Below are 21878 nucleotides of genomic sequence, written 5' to 3' on the forward strand. Positions count from 1 at the left end.
CCCGTCCATCGGATGATACTACGTGGGTCTCAGATAAAAAAAGCGAAACAAAAACAAAACAACGAGGCCTGGGAATATGTTAAATGTAGCATAGCGCAAGGAAACCAAAAGTTTTTAAAGCTATACGCGAGCACCTCTTGTTTATAAGTTTTGCTTTTGTTATTTAAATATCCAACAAATTAAACAAAAACCCGTTGTTTTAACTGTCAAGCTGGCAACAAAATAACAATAGGTGACGACAGCGGTATCTTCGCTAACGCGTGGCCCGTGCAGTGAAGTACCCAGACCGTGGCAAGTTCCAGAAGTCGGGCAACGACGGGTCCTGACATCGACCGAGAAAAATAATAAGAATTGTTGTTTACTCAATTAACTATTAAAAAGCGCACAACTAACAGTGTAGAACTGGCAGTCGTCTAAGGCTTATTTTTTTCTGAGACTCTCCATGTAATAGCATCCGATTGATGGGCAGAGCATCCAGGCACGACGAGTCTATGAGGAAAACAACTTCGTGTAAGAAGACATCAGAGTCTCCTGGCCGGTCCTTGTCGCTGATTGGCCACAAAAATATTTTTGTGGCCAATCAGGAAGAAGGAGTTCAGACGCTTCTGGAACTGGTTCGGTAAGACAAAGTGCCCAGAGTTGAGTTTGCCCTGAGTTGGTTTTATTTGCTATGGATTTACCGATTATCTATTGCCGCAAGTTGATTTTCTTTGGCCGTCAATAAAGTCGAATTCTAATCCTTTAGCAGCCGTGAGAGTTTATTTCTTATTGCTGTGAGTTTATTCCGACTTTTAGCCTTACATTTTCTCGGCGGAAGAAATTCATACAGTATAAGTGACGTCTTTCGAAGTGCTAAACGACGACAAAGCAAAAAGCTCGAACAAAATAAATTTATTTAAACAAACGTGCTCTGAAAAAACATGTTTACCCCATCCAGCTTGTGCGCGAGGTGAAAAAATACAAACTCACTCATATTTTTCAAAGTAGATCAAACGATTATTTTTCTTTTATAGTGTAGCCCACTTTTACACTGAATAACTACACTGAATAGAGATGATTTAGTGTACGTTTAAGTCAAGTACGTACGGACACCTCTCTTATACGGCCACCTCTCTATTACGGACAATCTCGATGTCCCAACATTGTTCTCATGTATTGTCTTTAGGAAAAACCTCTATAATACGGACCCCCTCTAATACAAACAATGCACACTAAATTTCGGCCCCAGGAAACAAATTCATATAAACTTAACCTCCTTATTACGGACACTTTAGTGATCAGGCGATGATATTTTGTATTCGTAATGCAATTTACTGACGCTTTATTCATCTTAGACGTTTTTGCATTTGTGCTAAGTATTAATTGTTACCTGCAGAATTGCGTTGCAGAACATTTTGAGTTTCTAAATCCGGACACTCTGCTCTGTCCCTTCAGTGTCCGTATTAGAGAGGTTCAACTGTATAGCACATACAATTCAAGGAGCAGAGATTTTAGGAGGCCCCCTTCTGGAGAGTCTAGGACTGGGCAATGAAGGAATTACACTCTTTTTTCATAAAAAACGTCTTATTTTTTGGCCGAGGATGAACCTTCTTAATGTTTTTGAAGATTCGGGCCTGAAACGATCTTCTTAGAATGTCCTTATTTTTATGAAATTGAAAAACAAAGTGCTATTGGCCTTTTTTCAGCCTCGGCGTTCTTATACCAAAAGTTCTTATTAAAAAAAGAGTGTACTGTGCAAATTCAAGAAATCCCAATGCGACATACTACCTTCCTGATCTGCAAAGTGATAAAGGAGAAGCCGCCCCCGAGACCTTGTTGCAAACAGTAATCCGCAAATGAAAAAAGGCAGTTGAATCAAATCGTGGGATTTTTGGTCTAACTATCAAGTCTGTGAAGCTTTCGAATCAACTTATGCCAATAAGGTAATGATCGTTTGTTGTGGCAAAAAGTACACTCAATAATTTTCAGTTTGATCCAAGTGGTGTATAATTGGTCTAAAAGCCTACAATAAACACACGCGGAGGCCATAAACACACGCGTTGTTTGACAAGGCAAACGAGAACACAAGTCCTATCAGTCCGTTTCCATTCAGTGGTCCCCATGTGTATTGGTTAACTCAACGTCTTTATTCACGGCTTCACAGGAATACAACGATCTTCGTTTTCACAGCTTTCGATCTGTGTATGTTTTATTAACAACTAGGAACACAGCAAACACGATGCGACGTAACGTGACGCTACAGGTACCCACGGCGATACTTTTACAAGTCAAGAATCTTTGGTTTCTTACACAGCCTACCCCTACGGGTGTACTACTATGGTGTAACACTATGATTCCAGAAGGTATAGTTGGGGATAACTTCCCTCACTTCAGAAGGGATAGGCACTCAAAAGAGTCAACAGTCTACTCATTTTTTTCGACAGAATAAAGAACTACTGAACGGAACAAATTGTTAAGAGAGGGAATTTGGTAGAAAGGCTGACCCAAACAGGTTTTGCAGGGCATGCGAAAAGTAAGGAATAGGACGTGTGTAAAAATCATTTTAAACTTTCGCTTGGCTGACTCGACAATGCCACGAATTGTGTCAATTTTTGAGATTTTACTGCAAATTGCTTTCAATATTATTTTTCTCAAACAAGTGAATATATTAGTAAAATGAACATCATTGTCATACGTATGGGACTTGGGCCTACCGATATACAAAGTATGGGCGAAATCAAATTTTGGGCTGTGTCCGCGGTTTCTTTGGCCCTTAGTGACATTTAACAATTATTGGATGAGGTTGAGCATGATAGCGATAATTATCAAGGCCAAAGTTTCTGTTATCTGCCGAAGCCGAAGGCTGAGGCGGATAACAGAAACTGAGGCCTTGATAATTATCGCTATTATGCGAAAACCGAATCCAATAATTGTTTTATTATGCACATTCCTAAGCTGCACTTGTAAAGACAAAAGCGCGCACAAAACGTCGCTTCTGAATGCATAAAACTATCGTCTGTAGGTATGACGTCACTTCTACATATGTAAAATCTAATGTCTATAGGTATGACGTAAGAGAAACAGCAAGCAAGAATTAGCTGCGTGCTTACAGCCAATCAAAATCAAGCTGGTGACACCAATGTATAATAATAACACCTAACATCTACTTCCCTTTCAGTTTTCTAGATGCAATGTAAATTATTTGCCTAACCATCACTTATTCTTTGCCTAACGACCCACGATATTCTCTTAAAGCTGTTGCGACAATTCTCTGGCTAACCACATTGTTATTCAATTCTCTGCTTATCGTTCGGGGTAAACCCACGCTGGTTCGCATTTTTTGTTTTGTAACTCTTTAAGTGTCAAAAACTGGTTACGGTGAAGATTTTTCATTTCGTCAAAGCAGTTTACAAAAAAAATACCTCTAAAAACGATTAATTATTTGGCAAGTTATAGGGTAGAAAGTTTTAACCGTGAAATTTAAATTCATATCTGATGTAAACTGACATAGATTTTTACGATTTAGTTTCTTTTTTGTAATATATGTTGAACACCCGAGAGTGTTTGATATATTACTTTTGAAAGCTTGGTAACTCGTACTAGCGATAAGTTAGTCCCCATTGTTTTGACCCCAAATGGTTTATTGTGCTGTCAACCCATGCAAATTACCTGGAGTTGTCTATTGCTTTTTTGACGTGTGATTCACCTGTGCAAAATATTAAAATACCCATTGGCAGTATAAAATTACACTCAAATCAAAAGAAATCTTAAATTAATAGTTTCTTTGTTTCAAATACACCGAAAGGGTGATGATTAACCAGATACTGGGCATATGACGTAAACTCATGAAAGATTGAGACAGAACCTTTAAAAAAATAAGGCTTTCTTTTTTGTCATAATACTGGTCGGTCACGTTGCGTCTTTGATGGATGTCAGCTGCTCAGGAAGATAAATTATTCATTTTTCCTTTGGTTATTCTGCCTTCAGCGAATGATTAAGGGGAACCAATTTATGCTATTCACGTTTTTATTTCGGACAACTAACAATGGCTCGTGCTTTCTGCGTTACGTTCATTCTTGCTTATGTTGCTGGCTGTGACTGCAGGACTGATTAACAAGACAAGAAAAGCGTGGCATTTGACCATCATCTTTCAGGTAATTTCAACGTAGGTTCTCAAATTAAAAATGAAAGATTATATTGAGAGCAATTCACTTTAACATATATTTAACTAGGAAAGGAAAATGGGGTCATTTGCGACCTTAAAACGGCAAATGTATTCTTTATTTTTTTTTAATTTTATTCCCTGGTTGTGAAAGGGTTCGTTATAGAATTTTCTCTTAAAACAAAAGAAAAATACACCTTTGGACAGTGAAACTGGAAGAAAACTCTGTGTAATCAGCCGTTCCTTTTAAATGTCTAAAAAGGAAGGCTTGCTTCCAATGTATGCAAACAAAAAGCTCCGAGCTTAATGAGCCTAGAGATGGCTTATAAAAAGGTGACCTCGGTATTTTAAACCTAAAATTCATCTTCTGTATCTGATTTACCAACGGATTCTCATTCAGAACTGGTTTGACGTTATAGATTTATTTTCCTTTCAACATTGTCTCAATAATACAAAATTTAAATGCAAAAGAAAAGGGAAGGTGTCATTAAAGTTATAAAGATTTGGTGAGATAGCTGGATGATAATTAAATTAAAGGAAGGCATCAAAAACCGCCGTAAAGCGCCGGGTATAAACGGAATCTACATGACTCGAATTTAAAAGCCATTCACCGAATATCGATTTACTATTTACTTATTACTAAAAATGTAATTTAACCACAAAATGACTTCTTTAAACCGAAAAAAATCAAACATAGGTGGATTAGAAACTCTGTATGCTTTCCACAAGTTAAATTTATACTTGAATACAATGTGAAATAATGTTTAATATTTATTTCTTTATTTTTTTATTTAGAAATTTTCGTTGACTGTTGACATGATGTGAACTTAACCCTTACCAAAAAATAAAATCTACAAGTTTCAAGAAAATCAATATAACCCATGAGGCCCTGTCATAATATTTAAATTCTCTGTTTATTTTTGTTAGAGATCTTTGCTCGGCGTTGTAATTTATAGCTTCTCTCCCTTGGAAGTCTTAACAGAACACGGAAAATGTTTGATTGGTGAATTTCTCCCCAGTACAAGAAAGAATTCTAGAAGAGACGACATGTCTTAGAGAAATTTTCTACTTCACCTTAGTGATTAGTCAACATTGAGAAATGTTTATTTTAAGTTAATGATAGATTAGCATTTGAAGAAATCTTAAACTAAAGGATGAATGTTTAGGATGGCTTATAAACAAGGAGCCCTGCTGAGAATCACTAGATGAACCGACGTTAATAATTGTCCAAGATCATATATCAAGGCTGTCACAAATTGCGGGGACTATGTGGGCAACTGTCACTTTTTGTAAGTCAGTTATTGCTCTCACAGGCAGTTGCGAATGTTAAATGAAGACGAGAATCGCTTTTTAGGGAAGGATCTTTCAGGTTATATTTATATATTTTATGTATTCTGGCAATGCTTGCGCAGTAAATAAATAATAATACATTGAAACTAATCTTTATGTTTATTTTTGAAATCTTTATCCTTTAGGTGTGCGGAGATTTCTTTATTGATTATCTAAGAGAAAAGAAAAACTTAAACCGATAGATAGAAAGGTGAGTGTATGAAAAAAATCGGTTTCCTTAAATTTCCAAACGCCGGTTGTTTTGAGTCATTGGGTTATAAGATCCCTTAAGATCAATCTTATCCCGTGATCTTATATTCATATCTAAGTTCGCGAATGCAAATTTGATAGGAAGGCGTTTCAAAACGCATTATTCAAAGGCTTAACAGATTCCTCTTGACGTCCTGTAAAGTTAGGAGAAGTCTGGGAGTGAAAATGTAAACCTGCTTTCCTTTGGCTTCGCGGCGGTTTTCCCTCGGGAACTTGGGAAGGAAGCAATACAATTTGAAGTTACAAGAGAGGAAAATCTTGCTTTGCCAAGAACTAATTATCGACTGTCATTTTTGCCCAGAATGTTCAAATTGTTTAATTTTTGTGTAAACAATGGAGACCTATTTTCCTCAAACACTTCCAATGATACAAGGTATAATTCTATGCCGAGAAAAGGCAAGCAAAATCACCTTGGGTGTACTGATTAATGTCAGATAGCGAAAAGACATAGAAAGCTTCAGTTTGCAAATTTCAGGTTAAACCAAAAAATCTGAATTTTAAAAATAGTTATCAAAGCCAAGAACGGTTCGTTTGACCGTTTTACCCATCGTCATAATCATACAAAGGCACATTATAAATTGCAAAATTTTCAATATGCAACATCTTTAGCAAGAATGCAATAAAGTGCTCTTCCCACGTCAAAAAGATGTTGCTTTTAATCTGTATAGTAGCCAGTGAGCTATATAATACATCAGTTGCTCTCATAATAAAAACGATTTCCTTACTCATTCAGCAAAATTAAACAAATGAGAAACACCACTGCGATATTTGAAAGAAAATGATGTGTGTTGCCGCGTAAGCAAATGGGTCAAGTGTTAAGGCTCGTTATGTCGCTTATATATTAGGTTTTCCTCGACGGTCACAAGAAAGCTCAAGCTGCTAAATTTAATGCCTCGCTGCCAAGGCCCCCATCAAAGTTATCCTGGCTGTTTTACATTTATTTCATATAATTCGTAATGGAAAAGCAAATTTTCGTCTGGTCCGATCAGGTGGTCTTTTTCTCATTTATCAGCTGGCTACGATTTGTTACGGTCAATAAACAGAACTTTAGTATTCATCACTACCATGCATGGTCGACATGGTTTGAGAAGGGAATCAATTTTCAGCTTCAGTTGTATAAACAGTTTGTCTTCAAATCAGTTCCTGCCATAATTGATATCATCCCAGCAAAGCAGTGATTACTTCGAGTTTTTAATAAGTGAGGGCACCTTTTATTTCTTAAGAAGTTAAACAAGGGAACGTTTGACTTATTGCTCTCCAGAATATTCTAATTACGGCAAAAGTCACAGTAGTGGCTCGAAAGGAAATTGCAATTAAGACACAGTTCGATTTGAAAGACATAATTAGAAAATCTCCCCCAAACATTATGGTGACAAAAAAATATCTAGCGCCCTTGGCACTGATGCAGCTGTCAATATCAATCAGTTCTGCTCACCCATCTGATGAAGGAATACGTAATTTAGTTTTAAAATATGAAGGCGTGTTTATTTTAGCATCTAAGTAGAGTCGAAGATTTGTCCTTGGAAGAGAGATTGGTCATAAGTAATAACTTATGTTAGTAAAAGAGTTATTCGTATTTCTATCTTTCTTTCAAATATTAAAAAAACTCTTGGTAATGTACTTCACGTCGAATAAATTCGAAGTTCGTTTCGCTCAACATTAGTTCGTAATACAAAGAACACTTCTATTTATATTTAAAAGGCCTGTGCAGGAAATTACAAACATCAGCTTATCACGACATTGAATTAATGTTTTTGCTAACGTTCCTTTTCGAATCCAAAACCTAAAATTGTTTTCATATCGTGTACGTCATGGAGACTTACACTGGAAGCCCGTTTCTCCTTTTATTCACCGACGAACAAAGCATTTGGATTTTGAAAATCAGAACCAATTGAACGTCTGAGTCCTTTTTAAGTGTTTTCTTTTTCCCGAAGCACGTCACAGCCAAATAAATTGAAAGCTTATTTCCGTTTTTCATCCCTTATCAAACAAAACTGTTCTATTTGTTATGAAAAGTCTTTGGAAATTACCGTTAGAAGTTATATTATCTATCCAGTGTAACATTAGTTTAATTGTTTTTCGAAGTCCGTCACAGCCAAATAAATTGAAAGCTTATTTCCGTTTTTCATCCCTTATCAAACAAAACTGTTCTATTTGTTATGAAAAGTCTTTGGAAATTACCGTTAGAAGATATATTATCTATCCAGTGTAACATTAGTTTAATTGTTTTTCGAAGTCCGTGATTGTTCATATGCCCATATAATGAAAACACCCTAAGGTTTGTCCTAACTGAATTATAGAGAGTATACCAAGTACTCATCAAGGCTAACAAATACATATTTTATGTTGGAAATAAAGTTTATTCACATTGTAAAAATAAGACCAGAAGTCCTCTAACTTCATAATAATATCTAGTACTGTTTGCAAGGTGCTATGTAAGCTAGGTTTTACACTTGGCGAATATTTGATTTATTCATTTGACAGATATCATATTATTCAAAGAAAACAGATTCATGTTGATATTATGTCACCCTTGAGTTGGAGTCCGCTTTATGATTCGTTTGCTTTTATTATCGAACCCGCATCTTGACAGACGTCAAAAGGTTCTGTTGGAAATTTAAATAATAATATGCACGACTTTTCTTTCTTGGTTTATGCAATCAGAATACTTTTCCACTGGTGGCCCAAACATTTATGAAATCAACTCTGCTGTTCCTCTCATGTGATGAAAATCTGCTGAAGTAACCCACAGTGCTACCAAAGCTATAATTATTGTGTCAACGAACGAAACTTAAGTACAAGATGCACACCGACTGCCAAAAATGATTGAAAACATAATTTTCTATTATCTTTTTCAGCTGCCTGAAATAAATTTGTGGAAATTTCATCCACTCAGCTATCATCTTGCAATTTTGTTTACTGTACTTTTCTATGCAAGAGACTGGAGAGCAAAACCGCCTGTTCGTTGGACAATTCCGCTCACAAGAAATCAAGAAAACAACGGTAACCCGCCTTTCTCGGTTTCAACGAACCGTTGTTAACAGACAAACGGCGGAAATACGTTAATTAGTATACTGCGTATCCGCGCCTTCTTTATTAAAAGAGGTGATTGGGAAATTTCAACCTTACTCCGATAGAACGTAAGTTCGAGGAAGACGCTTTCATCCTTTGTATTCTAACCGGGAGGCAATAACTTATTTTCTGTGAGCAGATGCAAAAGATGAACGGGACAGTGCAAATGAGTTCCTGCGGTGATGCAGAAAAAGTCTCCCACATCTTGATGATTGCCGTGGTTATGATCGGGTCAATAATTGGAAACAGTATAATTTGTCTTTTACTCATCCGGTTCAAGACTCTGCGAACAGTGCCCAATATTCTGATAGCGAACTTAGCTGTCATAGACATTCTCAACGCACTGACCAACATGCCTCTTATGATCTTGTGGTACATCTGCAAAGTGCCTTACCTAAAAGGTCGCCCCATCTCCTGGTTCATCGTCACCTGGTACGTGCTGTTCATGTACCTAACCGTGTTCAATTTGACCGTGCTCACAATGGATCGCTATGGAGCCATCGTGCACGGCATCCACTACCATTCTTGGAAAACAATCAACAAAGCGAAGGTAGCTGTGCTATTTGTTTGGCTTTCAGCAGCAGCCTACACGTATGGTATGTTCACTTTGGGACTTGACATTGATGTTGGTGACGCTCCAGTGCTGGTATACAGGATACACTATTTGAAGAAATTTGGAAGACACTTTATCATTCCTGGTTATCTGGTTCCATTTGCGATCATGCTTATTATGGGAGTTGCCATGTGGCGCACTGTGCACCTCCATACCAGACGTATTTCGACGTTCTGTTCTGTGGGAAAACAAGTGAAAAACGATGTGAAGACAGCCAAGACAATCGGTGTGACCGTGATGGCATTTTTCTGCATGGGCGTCTTTCCGATGTTGCTACACAGCATCGCTACAATTCACGGTTCTTGGCCTCACTTCCTTGCGTTTTTCCTTACGCACCTGAACAGCATGGCAAATCCAATTATTTACTCACTCAAGACTCCAAGGTAAACCTTTTTTTTATTTCGCAATCTCTAACAATTCGTAAAACGCAATCAATAACGTACATTAATGTTTCTCTTCATGTTTATTCCACCTCAAATTTATTGTCGCATTATAAGAATTGTTGAAGCAAATGTCATCTGAAGATAAACTCTAAAGAGTGTCCCTTATACAAAATCTTATTTTATCCATATTTTCGTCGGAAAGGTGGATAAACAACTGTTTAATCAAAAAGCGGATTTAACTTACCGTTTGAGTTTTGTTTACGAGCAACCACTACTAAAGAAAAAGCTTTTTAACACAAAGGCTTACTAAACAAGGAATTGCATCAACCGATACGTGTACGAAAAAGAAATAAGCGTCGGGAAACCAAAGAATACCTTTATATAAATGAAGACACAAACATGAAGCGGCATGTTTTAATTGTTTAAAGAAGGAGCAAAGAACGCAATAAAAGGGCCTCTTTTACTCATATTTGTGTTAAATACAAAGGCAACCGACTTTTTGGCTTCTCAAATTTGAATAATCGCATGTGCTAACTGTACAATGGAAAAAAGAAAAGGGCTCGAGACTCACTTGCGTCATGTCAGAGTAGCGCCTTTCAATTGGTCAGAACTCCAATGAAATGCTCTACAACTTATTAAATAAATATGTTTGAGAGGCACCAATCTGCTTTTATCTGCTTAGGGAGCCTTAAGGGGGATCAAGAAGAGTATTTCTCCAGATAAACATGCATAAAAAAATATCCTCCCATTTTAAAAATAATACAACTATCTTTAGCCGTCATTTGTTAGCTTTACTTAATTGTTAGATCACAGATTTAATTTGTACATAGAATTCATGCCAGGCAAACAATAAATGTATAAAATATTCTTTTTTACAGGTTTCGTAAAGCGTTCCTACTGTTCTTGAAGGACCCTTGTGGCAAGTCACAGCCCTTTATGACTTCTAAGAATCAAACCGACCTTAACTCCACAACAATGACGACACAAGGTTATAACACTCGAATCACGTCTCTTTAAATGGAAGACGAGGACTAAAGGCTAACTTCGATCGACGTACCAATTTATTGGGCATGCTACATCGGGAGTCGAATCGATTATGTAGAGTGCAAGCACGCAGATGACCTCTTGTATTTAAAACGTCCTTATTTATTTCTTCTACCTATGGTAATAGATAAGTTGCTTTCCCCACAGTGAAAACACTGCAGATACATGTTTCGCGTTATTTTTCCCTTTTTTTTTCTTTTGGCTTTTCACAGTCTGTTAATCTGTGCGGCTGCCACAGATTATTTGGCCAAAGATGTAAGTCACGGAAGCATCGGACTGCCATTCACACGTGCCGAATCGCTTCCCGAGTTAAGCCGGACATTTAATGGTGGCCGACAAATCACTGCGTGTAAATTTACCCTTGCTTAGCCTCTTGTTGAAAACAGTTATCTTTATTGAATAATGGACGGGTCTGTAAATAATCCATTATGGGAAAACGGCTTTTAAATATGTAAGACGTGCAGGTTAGTTGAATCGCTAAATTTTCCCCGGAATATTGGAATGACATAGTAAGGCTTAGATTGTGTATAATCACTTACCCTCCTAAAATACTCTTGTTCTCCCTCTGCAATATATCGACGATTGCTGCCATGAACCAAAACATCCTCGTGGAAGCGTTGTTATCCAAAGAAAGAAAAATAGGGTTTTAGGTGGGTCAATAATTATACTAGATAATTACTTCGGTTCGCAGCTTTATTGGGGGTGTGAATCTCGGTAATTATCTATTCAAATACTGTTCAACTAAGATAAAGTAAAATTTACAAAGGATGGATGGCGAGCGATATGTTTTATGTTTGTCACGCAAAAGCAATATTACACGGATGAATCTATCATCATGTATCTAATGCGCGTTCAAGAAAAAAACATTGTTAGATTAGGAATGAATATCAATCCAGTTTCGAGAGCCGGAAATGGCATTTTGATTCGACGAGACGTTGGACTCAGGGTGTAGCGTTAACACTTAGCTTCTACTTAATCTTTCTATCAAGCAACGTCACTGGAAAAATCATAGAAAAATCAGGGTTATTCAACAAAAAATGTCTGACAATCTTCTCATTTTCACGACCATTTTGAAAGGTTTTGTTGGACTTTTTAGCGAAGTGGTCAAACTCGGAAAGGAGCTAGTCGAAGAAATGTTTCTGTTTTACTTTTCGGGAAAAGTTGTACAGTTTGTAAATTTTCTTATGCGGCCCTCACACGACAAACTCAAGTTGGTGTGTGTTTGAACGACACAACAACAGTTGGCAAACTGTTGGCGAGAATAGAGACGAGTTCTATTTGTTGCCAACGCTTGGCTAACTTGTTTGCTGGTGTTGCGTCATTCATACACACCAGTTTCAGCTTGGACACAAAAAGCGCGGCGTTTATTTAGTTCCTCCTTAGTGTCCAAGGCGGCGAAAAAGCAAAAAGGTAAAAACCTGTTTTGTAAGATAAGTGTTTTATTGTAATAAATAAAAAAAATATAGTCAATTTTTAGCTCAATAGTGAAATGAAAAAGATATAATGTTCATCATGTCACCAGCCTAGCGTTGGACAAAGAAAACAATCTGACTTCCGACGGGAATTGAACGTGCCAGATACCGGACGAGTGCTCTATCCACTGAGCTATGGAGAGACTCTTGGTGAGCAAGTCCAGATTTTTTCTTTTCTCTTTGTCCCAAGCTCGTGACATGATCAACATCTTTCTCAAGTGTAACATTATTTGTAGAGTTTTTCCGATTAAATTAATCATACAATCAGTATTTCGAATTACCTCACGAGAAAGGAGAGCCCAAAACCGTTTATGTGGGTCTGAATGACACCAGCAATTATGTAACACTACAGCCCCGTACATAGGGAATATTTATTTACACATGTTACTGAAAGAAAGAAATATAGAAACTTTATTATCGGTTAGTGGCAGTTTTTAATTTGGAAAATGAAACATAAACCTTATATAAAGTATATTTAAAGTTATAATGCTGAGTACAAAAAAATAAATTAAAAATAAATTCCCTTATTTAGACACGGTTGTGTTTAAAACTGTAAGCTTCTGTTGCCATGTATTTCCGATTGAATTGTAATTAATTTTGGAAGTGTTGGTTTTTGTGATGAGAGGAAAACCGGAGATCAGGAAAAAAAACCCTCGGAGGCAGGACGGGAACTCAATGATAGCAGTAAAACCCGTGCGAATTGCAAGGTAGTGTCTTCATTAGCTAACAATACATGTACTAGAACACAAGATGGTAATCTTCTACTGTTTATAATGATTCAAATCTAAAGTCAGTACAGAAAATAAAGACTTGGCCGTTCAAAGTAGGGTAAATAAAATATATTAGTGTGACGTAGGATGTATTCTTTATGGAGATATAATAGATTGACGCACTGACCAATCGCGCGAAGTTGTTCACCAAAGCATACACAACAGTGTTTTAATACATTCAGACAAATAACACTCGGGTTGGAAAAACTTCCAGCATTTAAAGTCACCAGAGATAGGATAGAAATCGATGATGATTTAACAAGAACAGATTTGTACTTTTTGTCAGATACTCTACCAGACTCGCAATTGGCTTTTAGAAGATCCATCAGTGACAATCTTGACGAACCAAATTTATCAGACATAACTAATCGATGATCAATGACATCAATTGGTGATTAATGAGTAATCGATGGGGAATCAGTTGATTAGTCATTGATTATTGGCGATGATCAATGAGTAATCGATGAGTTATCGAAGCCCAAAAATGTTCTGGCCTAGTATCGATTTCTCATCGATTGCATCGAGTTCAACAAGACAGATGTTGTATTTGTCGCGCCTTTCCGTGAGAAATGGATACTGTGTCATTTTTGTGAGTGACGTAAATTCTCCTCTCGATACCTTGACTTATTATGGGTGCTCACATTAAAAGCGTCAGAGAAAACAAGAAACAGATGCTGCCTTTTGAAGGGTCGGATGTCACTTGTTAATATTCCAGTCTTCAATTCCAGCAAAGATGTTCTTACGCTAACTTTGCGTCGAACATGGAGGTAAGACTAAGCAGACAATAATTCAAACTGAATATTATACGCCTCCCTTTTATGATTTTTCTCTAGTCTTTATACTAAACATAACAACTTTCAATGAAGAAACATTACAGACCCGTGGTGCGTTGATGCACGACTGATGAACGTAATTATGATATTATTACGTCTATTGAGAAACACGAATACATTTCTCATGTTTGACACGTTCTTAAGATAGTTTTCTTTGCTTTTCAAGTGCACTTGACTCGAAATCTTCATCCTCGAATTTTTTTCGCATTCAAAAATCAATGTTATAAGAAGTATTTCAGCGAAAACAATTAAGTCACAACGTTTCAAGAACACATTGTTTTGATATCTGCACTGTAATCTTCAAACAATAAAAAGAAACTAAAGATGAAAAATCGTGCTTCCGCTCTCTTGTGTTACAAGCAGAAAATGCAAAAAAAGTTGCCAAGTGTGTTTAAAAATGATAATACCTTTCAGCTCATACTAACAACAGCCCTGAGAACATCCTGGTTTAACTAGCAAATGGAAAAGTTTTTATTTTTTGCTCTCTTTTGCATGTGTAGTATTGCTGTTGATAAGCACCCTTATCATTCGATTGCTGTTTCTTCCATGGAAATTATCAGTTGGGTCATGCTTCACTTTAGAAAAATGTCGAAATGAGGGTAAAATTTGGCCCCGGGAATTTAACCCTCATTAAATGAATGATGACGAGTTACATATACAATTAAAGTAACAAAAACATCTGGTTCTAGGTGTATGATTAAAGGGGACATTCTCCAGCCTTTGACAAGGTTTAAGATCAACGTTTAAGGTGCAATATCTTTGAAGCCCAGCTTTTCATTTATTGTACTTGTAATTTAAATCTGTCAGAAAAGCTCAGTAGCGCCAATATTTTAATTACCGAAATGAATCATTACCTACTCCCCTGCCTTAAATATATCATTACTTTCTTTGAAATAAGTTTTAATTCGTTTGAGTACCCTTCACAAGAAAGAAAAACTCAGAGGAAGGCGGAAGAAACGATGCAAATTATCACAGTCTTCTGTGAGAAATAGTGAATGTTTTTTCACAGTTGAACAAAACTGATAACGTCCAAACTTAGTTTCTTAGGTTAGCACCGACCAACGTGATGTTCATTTTGCTTGGATAGCGGACAGGTAAGTGAGCGTGCATATGTGATAGGGAATCTATAAGATCAGAAAGTCTAAAAATGCTAAAGGCAGGGGTAAAATTGTCCAGGCATTGTGCTCTAAAAAACCAAAACAGAACAGCAATCACTGAATGTCCGTGTTGAAAGTCATCTTAGTCTGGTACGTAATCGGACTGGATTTAATGGCATTGTTGCAATTTTTTTTAAAAAAAAAACATTCTATTCGATTTCTTAATAATGGACAGTTCCGGACAATAACCCAACAATAATAACACGAATAAAAAGAGTGATGAAACAAGACATGTTTCGGGCACACGGTATCCATCATCATAAATTATTCATTTTTCCTTCGGTTATTCTGCCCTAGCGAATGAAAGTCAAAGGGGAACCAATATGAGGTGAAATATCCACGTCGGTTTTCGGATATTTTACAATAATTTGTGCTTTTTGCGTTACGTTCATTCTTGCTTATCAAAGCTGCTGGCTGTGACCACGCTCCTTCAGGTAATTTCAATGTAGGTTCTCGAATTTAAAATGAAACGTTATGTTGAGAGAAGTTCACTGTTCCATATATCGTTAACAAGAACAGGAAAGTGGCGACATTTGCGACCGAAAAACGGCAATTAGAGCCTTTATTTTATTCTTTTTGGCTGGGTAGATTTATTCGAATTATCTTCTGGGACACAAAAATACTAAGAACAGCAAAACAAATATGTAACTTTATCTGTAATCAGCCGTTGTTTTTTTGTAAGAAGGAAAGCTTGATTTCAATGTATGCAAACAAAATGCTCAGAGGAAAATGTGTGAGATGCAAATCCAACTCTCTTGTATCTTATTTACCCATGGATTCACATTCACGACTGGTTTGACGTTAAAGATAATCAATTCATTTTCCTCCAAACATTGTCTCAATAATACAAAATGTAAATGTAAAAAACATGCAATGTGACAATAAAGTTGTGGTAAGATAGCTAGAAGATAAGTAAATTAAAAGAAAGACATAAGAAACTGCCGCCGAGAAAGCGCCGGCTATTGCGGATACTGTATGACTCGAATGGAAAAGCCATTGACCAAAGATCATTTTCACTATTTAACGAAAAAATGACGTTATTTAACCGAAAAAGATGAGGAAATTATTATGCTTTCCACAAGTTAAATTTACATTCGAATATAATGTGACAACTAAAGTTTAATTAATTTTCATTATTATTTGTATTTCGAAATTTCAGTATTGACTGTTTTCATGATTTAAAGTTAATCCTACGCAAAAAGAAAAACTACAAGTTTGGAAAAGATCATACAATAGCCCACGAGGTCCTGTCATTATATTCTAATTCTCTGTTTATTTTCTCAGCTGTTAGATACATTGTATCCGAAACATATCATTTTTATCACTCCAGGTAGAGTTAATATTAAGAGGACTGCGCAGTACTACGTCTTCCGAATGTCTGAGAACCGCGGGTTAACACTATGTTCCTCAGAATTTAAAAGCTATTCTGCATTAGATGGCGAAGAAAGTGCTTCCGTTTAAACAAACAAACACACACACACCAACGCGAAGGAAAGTCACCAGTCCGAGAACGGCTTAACGACATCTATTGAAAAAGAAACAAACTGGCAAGCTCTATTACATCCTTATGTATTTTTTTATTTCTTTTAGGTCGACGACTACATATTCATCGTTTGCCCTTTAACAAGCACAAGAACCAACGTCCAAGAGGTAGGCTAAAACAATGAACGCATCTATACAGTCGAGTTCGTGCCATAATGCTGAACATGTCTCGCATATCTTGATGATATCTGTGGTTATAATTGGATCGATATTCGGAAACAGTATAATTTGCCTTTTACTCATCCGTTTTAAGACTCTGCGAACAGTTCCCAATATTCTGATAGCGAACTTAGCTGTCATAGACATTCTCAATGCACTGACCAACATGCCTCTTCTGATCATGTGGTACATTTGCAAAGTGCCCTATCTTAAGGGTCGCCCCATCTCCTGGTTTATCGTTAGTTGGTATGTGCTGTTCATGTACCTAACCGTGTTCAATCTCACTGCGTTGACGATGGATCGCTTTGGCGCCATTGTGCACGGTCTCCGCTACCACTGTTGGAAAACGGTGAACAAGGCAAAAGTGGCAGTGCTATTTGTGTGGCTTTCCGCAGCTGCCTACACGTATGGTATGTTCACCCTAGGGCTCGACATTGATCTTGGTGACGCTCCAGTGCTGGTATACAGGATACACTATTTGAAGACATTTGGAAGACATTTTATTATTCCCGGTTTCCTGGTTCCGTTTGGGATCATGCTCGTTATCGGAATTGCCATTTGGCGCACTGTTCGCCTCCAAAGCAAACGTTGGTCGACGTTCCGTTTTGTAAGAAAGCAAGCTAAAAACGACATGAAGACGGCCAAGACGATTGCTTTGACCGTGATGGCATTTTTCTGCATGGGCGTTTTCCCAATGTTGTTACACAACATTGCAAAAATTCACGGTTCGTGGCCCCACTTCCTTGCGTTTTTCCTCACGCACCTGAACAGCATGGCAAATCCTATCATTTACTCGCTCAAGACTCCGAGGTAAGTCATCCGTTTACAACAATCTCCAATAATAGGGCCAATATATCCAGCGACATTTAAGAACCAGTTATTTTCCTCTCTTACATTAGAACATCTTCTTTCGTATCATGAGGTAATAACGATCACTTAAATTTAACTTCTACATCCGGGGCACTTATTAAGTATTACATCATATCGTCTTTCGTCATTTAATCGTTAATTAAAGTAAAGTTAATAGAAACAGTGTTTAATCCCATTGTTTAATGTTATTATGAATCCTTTCTCTATCGCTGATGAGACAAGGTGACGCAATTTTAGCACGGACCAACTGAATTACTTGTAACATGATAATCGCGGCTTGAGGCAGCAGAAGAACTCAAAAGAAACACATAAATGCACAAAAGGGGCATAGGTGGACAAAATTAGAGAAGTTTAAAACGGATGGCATTTAGGTAAACTTGAAAAAAGGTCCGCCCGATTTCTTTCAAAAATTAACTCAAAATGTCATTTGTAATATTCAAGTATCATCCTTGTTCGTGTTTGTCAGCGACTTTGATGACTGTTCCTCTGCCTATTTGAAGTGAGAGGTTTTAACTAACTAAAATGGACAGAATTGTTATCCTATACAAACAACGGATGTAACATAATGGGTTCTACCGGAAACGGTAAACTGAGAAAAAACAACAAGCTTTAATTGCCAACGAGACAGCCGAGCCAAGAGGCGAGGCTGTCGAGGCGGCAGAATCATAGAGCCGTGTGCGTATGAGTGTATAGGCAGAGAAAATCTTAAGTTCTGCGTAAGGGACTTTTTTTTTGACCATATTTGGGTGTAAGTAAACCCCATATTTGGGTTGTATTGTTCTTCCCAACTGGTTCCCAGTCTCTTACTCCTTGCTAGAGAGCAAATGTCCAAAATGGCGTCCAGGCGGCTCGCTGTTAAAATTTTCAATGTGGTCATTCATCCCTTTACCGATCAATACACCTTTAGGGAATTATAAATTGAAAGAGAATACCCTACAGAATATTCGACCGCCGAAAAAATGAACATCAAGGTCTTCAAAGCGATGAAATAATCTTTCGACTTTGGAGTCCTTTGATTTACGATCGAAGAGAGACATGAAGATCAAAAGCGGACTGTTGACTTCAAATAGAGTTTTCTTGACTTATGAGAATGCTGAAGTCGGGTAAATGCTACCTTTTAGTGTTGATTGTGTTTATAGTAATTGTTTGACCGATGGTTTATTCCATATCAAATACCGTTTATATTTTATTTGGCACGCATTTTCGCTCCGCGTAGGAATAACATCAATACAAAGCGACGCTCACTAAAGCCTGGTTTTCACTAGCGACGCAAGCACAAGCACAAGCATAACAGCTCTTATTTCATCGTGAAAACGGCATCGACGCAAGCACAAGCACAAGGATCAAAATTTTTCCTTTTCTTGTGCTTGCGCTTGTGCTTGCGTTCGTGTGAAAACAAACATCGCATAAGCACAAGAAAATTGTTTACGTCTAGCCGTGTCTAGCCAATTAAAGTACTCGTTCCAGCATTTGAACAAAGTCCTGAAAGTCGCAGAGGCCGCGGTTGATTTTGATAAACGTTTTTCGAGAATGTTCGGAGAAGTGTAGACAAAAAAACAAAAGGCCCAAGCGCGGACTCGAGTAGCGAAAAAAACGGAGACGAATGCTTTCTTTAAAAATATTTATAATCCCAAATGTTTCGTTTTTCTCCTTTATTAGTCGCTTTCACTTTCATCGTCACACGAGTAGAGGAGAGAGAGTTTCTGAGAGTTTCTGCCACAATATTTGCAGGGAGAACGGAGTCGAGAGCGGAGCCTTCTAACTTGTAAACATCATATTCTTATGCTAATGTGCTTGTGCTTATGTCGACGTTCGTTTTCACTTGGCACGAACTACTTATGCTTGCGTTTGTGCTTGCGCTTATGCTTGCGTCGCTAGTGAAAACCAGGCTTAAAATTACTGCATGTCATACACACAAGAAAGTCAAACGTTTTTTGCTTCTAACGGCAAATGTAATGTTAACTTGAATAAAAGTTTTGTCTCCAAATAATCCTTGACCGTTCAAGTTTTGTTTTCTGTTTAAATTTTTCAAGTTTTGCGTAACTGAACATGACACTTCGCATGCGAGACTAAAATCTGACCCGTGCATTACTGTCTCTGATTACTTATAATTATTTTTAAAAAAGCATCTTAGCAGTTTTGATTTTGGGACTTGATTTATAAAAGTTCTTGAAATGCAACTATCACTTTTGTGGACGGAAACATTTTAACCATCGCTTGTTGTATTTAAAAAACAGTGATTAAACCTCATTTATTGCCTACATTTTGTGACATTTTAACGTTGAAAAGAAAGATTTGTCAAGAGTTATCAATCTGTCAAACCCGTAGCCTGCGTAGCAGACATCTGTGTACGTTTTTTAGTGTGTTTAAAAGAGTGCGCGATCGCGAGAATACGCGCGCTGGAAACTACGGCGCCTGCTACGCAGGCTATCAAGCCTGTGTCATTTATGAACACCAGAGAAATAGCGCTTTATTCGCATATTACCTAAAATACAATTTACCATATTTTGGTCATTTCAAATATAGTTCTATCAAAAACCATTCAATATCTGTTCTTATGAACAAACATGAGTATTTCGCTCGTTGGCACTTACCGATAGGTAAAACTAGTTACAGCTTGCATTATGCCTGCAAGCTGTAAGAGAACTCTCGAGGCTCAATAAATTTATAGCCATCGTTGAACGTGGCAATAGCTTAAAATTGACACCATATAGATATTGGGTGGGGGCGCAGATGTCTAAGAGCTACTTCGTTGGACTCCAAAAGTATATTTTGGCGAGAAATATAACTTTGCATATCCAAAAATACCCTATAGATTTTTCAAAACCGGTGGTATCGAGGTTATCTTTAAATTAGAACGGACGGAAGTACAGTCAACTCCCGCCTTGCGGACATCTCGCTATTACAGACACTCCATTATTACGGACAGAACCTGAAGTCCTGGCGAATAAGAATTACTGAAAATAAATCCCGCTACTACGGACTTCCGCTATTACGGACACGAAATTGTGGTCCCAAAGGTGTCCGTTATAGTGGGAGTTGACTGTATGGCTTGGCTAGGAATGAGATCCATGTGTCCATGCACCCATTCTATCATTAGCACTGATGATGTCGAAAGTGGAGGAATTTAATCTTCGTGTTTACTTCAGACATTTATATTTAGTTTTTAAAGGTGAACAAATCTTTCCTTGCTACTAAATCTATAAAGATAAATGAGAAAAAAGGCAAGGGAACGCGACTCACATTTATACCAGTATGTTTGACAAACATAATTATAATTGGTGCTTTTCTGCTTAACAGGTTTCGCAAAGCTTTCTTCTTGTTGTTAAAGGACCTCCGTGGCAAGTCACAACCCTTTATGGCTTTCAAGAATCAGATACATCTTTACGACTCGACAACAAGTATCTTGACCTGTAAGACAGAAGAAAGTAACATACAAGTCACATCACTTTAAACCGAAAGATGCCAGTACCAACCCCCTCCACTTAAACACATCTCCGGCTATAGGCCCATCTCTCTGCTAACAAGCAAAATATTCCTGTCAAAAGCCCATTCGGATATAAGCCACCACCTTTTCCAATTTTTTTTTTTAATGTATCGGTCATCAGAGTCTTTAACTTGATTTTTGTAAGCTCGCTTTCAGACGGTTTGTGTATGTCGCTCATAAGCCCTCCGGATATGAGCTTACCCAGCCATTACCCCACCCAAAACCCTGACGAAGTTGTATCAGCTCGGGGTTAATAACTGGCATTTGACTGTAACAAATCTGGATTTCGTTGTCCATGAGTGGAATGACACCGTTTGATAAAACAAAAGAAGGAAATCGTAGATAAATCAGAAAAACCGGCAACATTTTCAAAGTTGCAAAAAAAAACCCAGCCTTCTCAGCTTCAGTGCTATGAAGAAACCGTTTGCAAAATAAAATTTGGAATAAGGGACATAAATGAAGTGCAGTGTTTTAACATCGTACAAACTTGTTTTAAATTCTTGTTTCTGTTACATTTAACTAATGAAAATTACGAAACGAGCCTTTTTTGACACACTGTTAGTATAATACAGAAGTATAAGAAGTATTTCCTCTGTTTCAGTGGCATGCCTGTAAACTAGCTATCTCGTAGAGATATGAAGCTAAGTGCATGACCACTATAAACACATTTATTTATTTTATTTATTTTAAACACTTGCTTTACAATAATCACAGTTATGTTAGTTGTACAAGTAGT

The 21878-nt window shown here is 37.3% G+C and overlaps 3 protein-coding genes across 4 annotated transcripts in view; 2 read left to right on the forward strand and 1 right to left on the reverse strand.

The window, feature by feature from the left end:
* LOC144657375 (putative G-protein coupled receptor 45) overlaps positions 1-21878 on the reverse strand; it is a 287434-nt gene that overhangs the window by 191581 nt on the left and 73975 nt on the right. The window lies entirely within an intron of this gene.
* LOC144657371 (trace amine-associated receptor 6-like) lies at positions 3771-13030 on the forward strand. Its single transcript, XM_078517719.1, has 4 exons — positions 3771-4133; positions 5617-5681; positions 8599-9808; positions 10687-13030. The coding sequence occupies exons 3-4, from the start codon at positions 8952-8954 to the stop codon at positions 10823-10825; spliced, it is 996 nt and encodes a 331-aa protein (XP_078373845.1). The 5' UTR covers positions 3771-4133; positions 5617-5681; positions 8599-8951; the 3' UTR covers positions 10826-13030.
* LOC144657370 (type-1 angiotensin II receptor A-like) lies at positions 15396-21808 on the forward strand. 2 transcript variants are annotated; one of them, XM_078517718.1, is made up of 3 exons: positions 15396-15518; positions 16675-17595; positions 20956-21808. In XM_078517718.1, exons 2-3 carry the CDS (start codon positions 16748-16750, stop codon positions 21107-21109), a joined length of 1002 nt encoding a protein of 333 aa, XP_078373844.1. In that variant the 5' UTR covers positions 15396-15518; positions 16675-16747; the 3' UTR covers positions 21110-21808. The 2 variants fall into 2 exon arrangements, with proteins under 2 accessions (XP_078373844.1, XP_078373843.1); XM_078517717.1 differs by lacking the exon at positions 15396-15518 and having other exon boundaries at positions 16407-17595.

The sequence above is a fragment of the Oculina patagonica genome, chromosome 6 (genome assembly GCF_052425735.1).
Source record: "Oculina patagonica isolate OP01 chromosome 6, crgOcupat, whole genome shotgun sequence".
Lineage (NCBI taxonomy): Eukaryota > Metazoa > Cnidaria > Anthozoa > Scleractinia > Oculinidae > Oculina > Oculina patagonica.

Coding starts and splice junctions, on each gene's coding strand:
- LOC144657371 (XM_078517719.1), top strand. CDS start 8,952: ATGCAAAAGATGAACGGGACAGTGCAAATGAGTTCCTGCGGTGATGCA. Junction 9,809..10,686: donor TACTCACTCAAGACTCCAAG/GTAAACCTTTTT, acceptor TCTTTTTTACAG/GTTTCGTAAAGCGTTCCTAC.
- LOC144657370 (XM_078517718.1), top strand. CDS start 16,748: ATGAACGCATCTATACAGTCGAGTTCGTGCCATAATGCTGAACATGTC. Junction 17,596..20,955: donor TACTCGCTCAAGACTCCGAG/GTAAGTCATCCG, acceptor TCTGCTTAACAG/GTTTCGCAAAGCTTTCTTCT.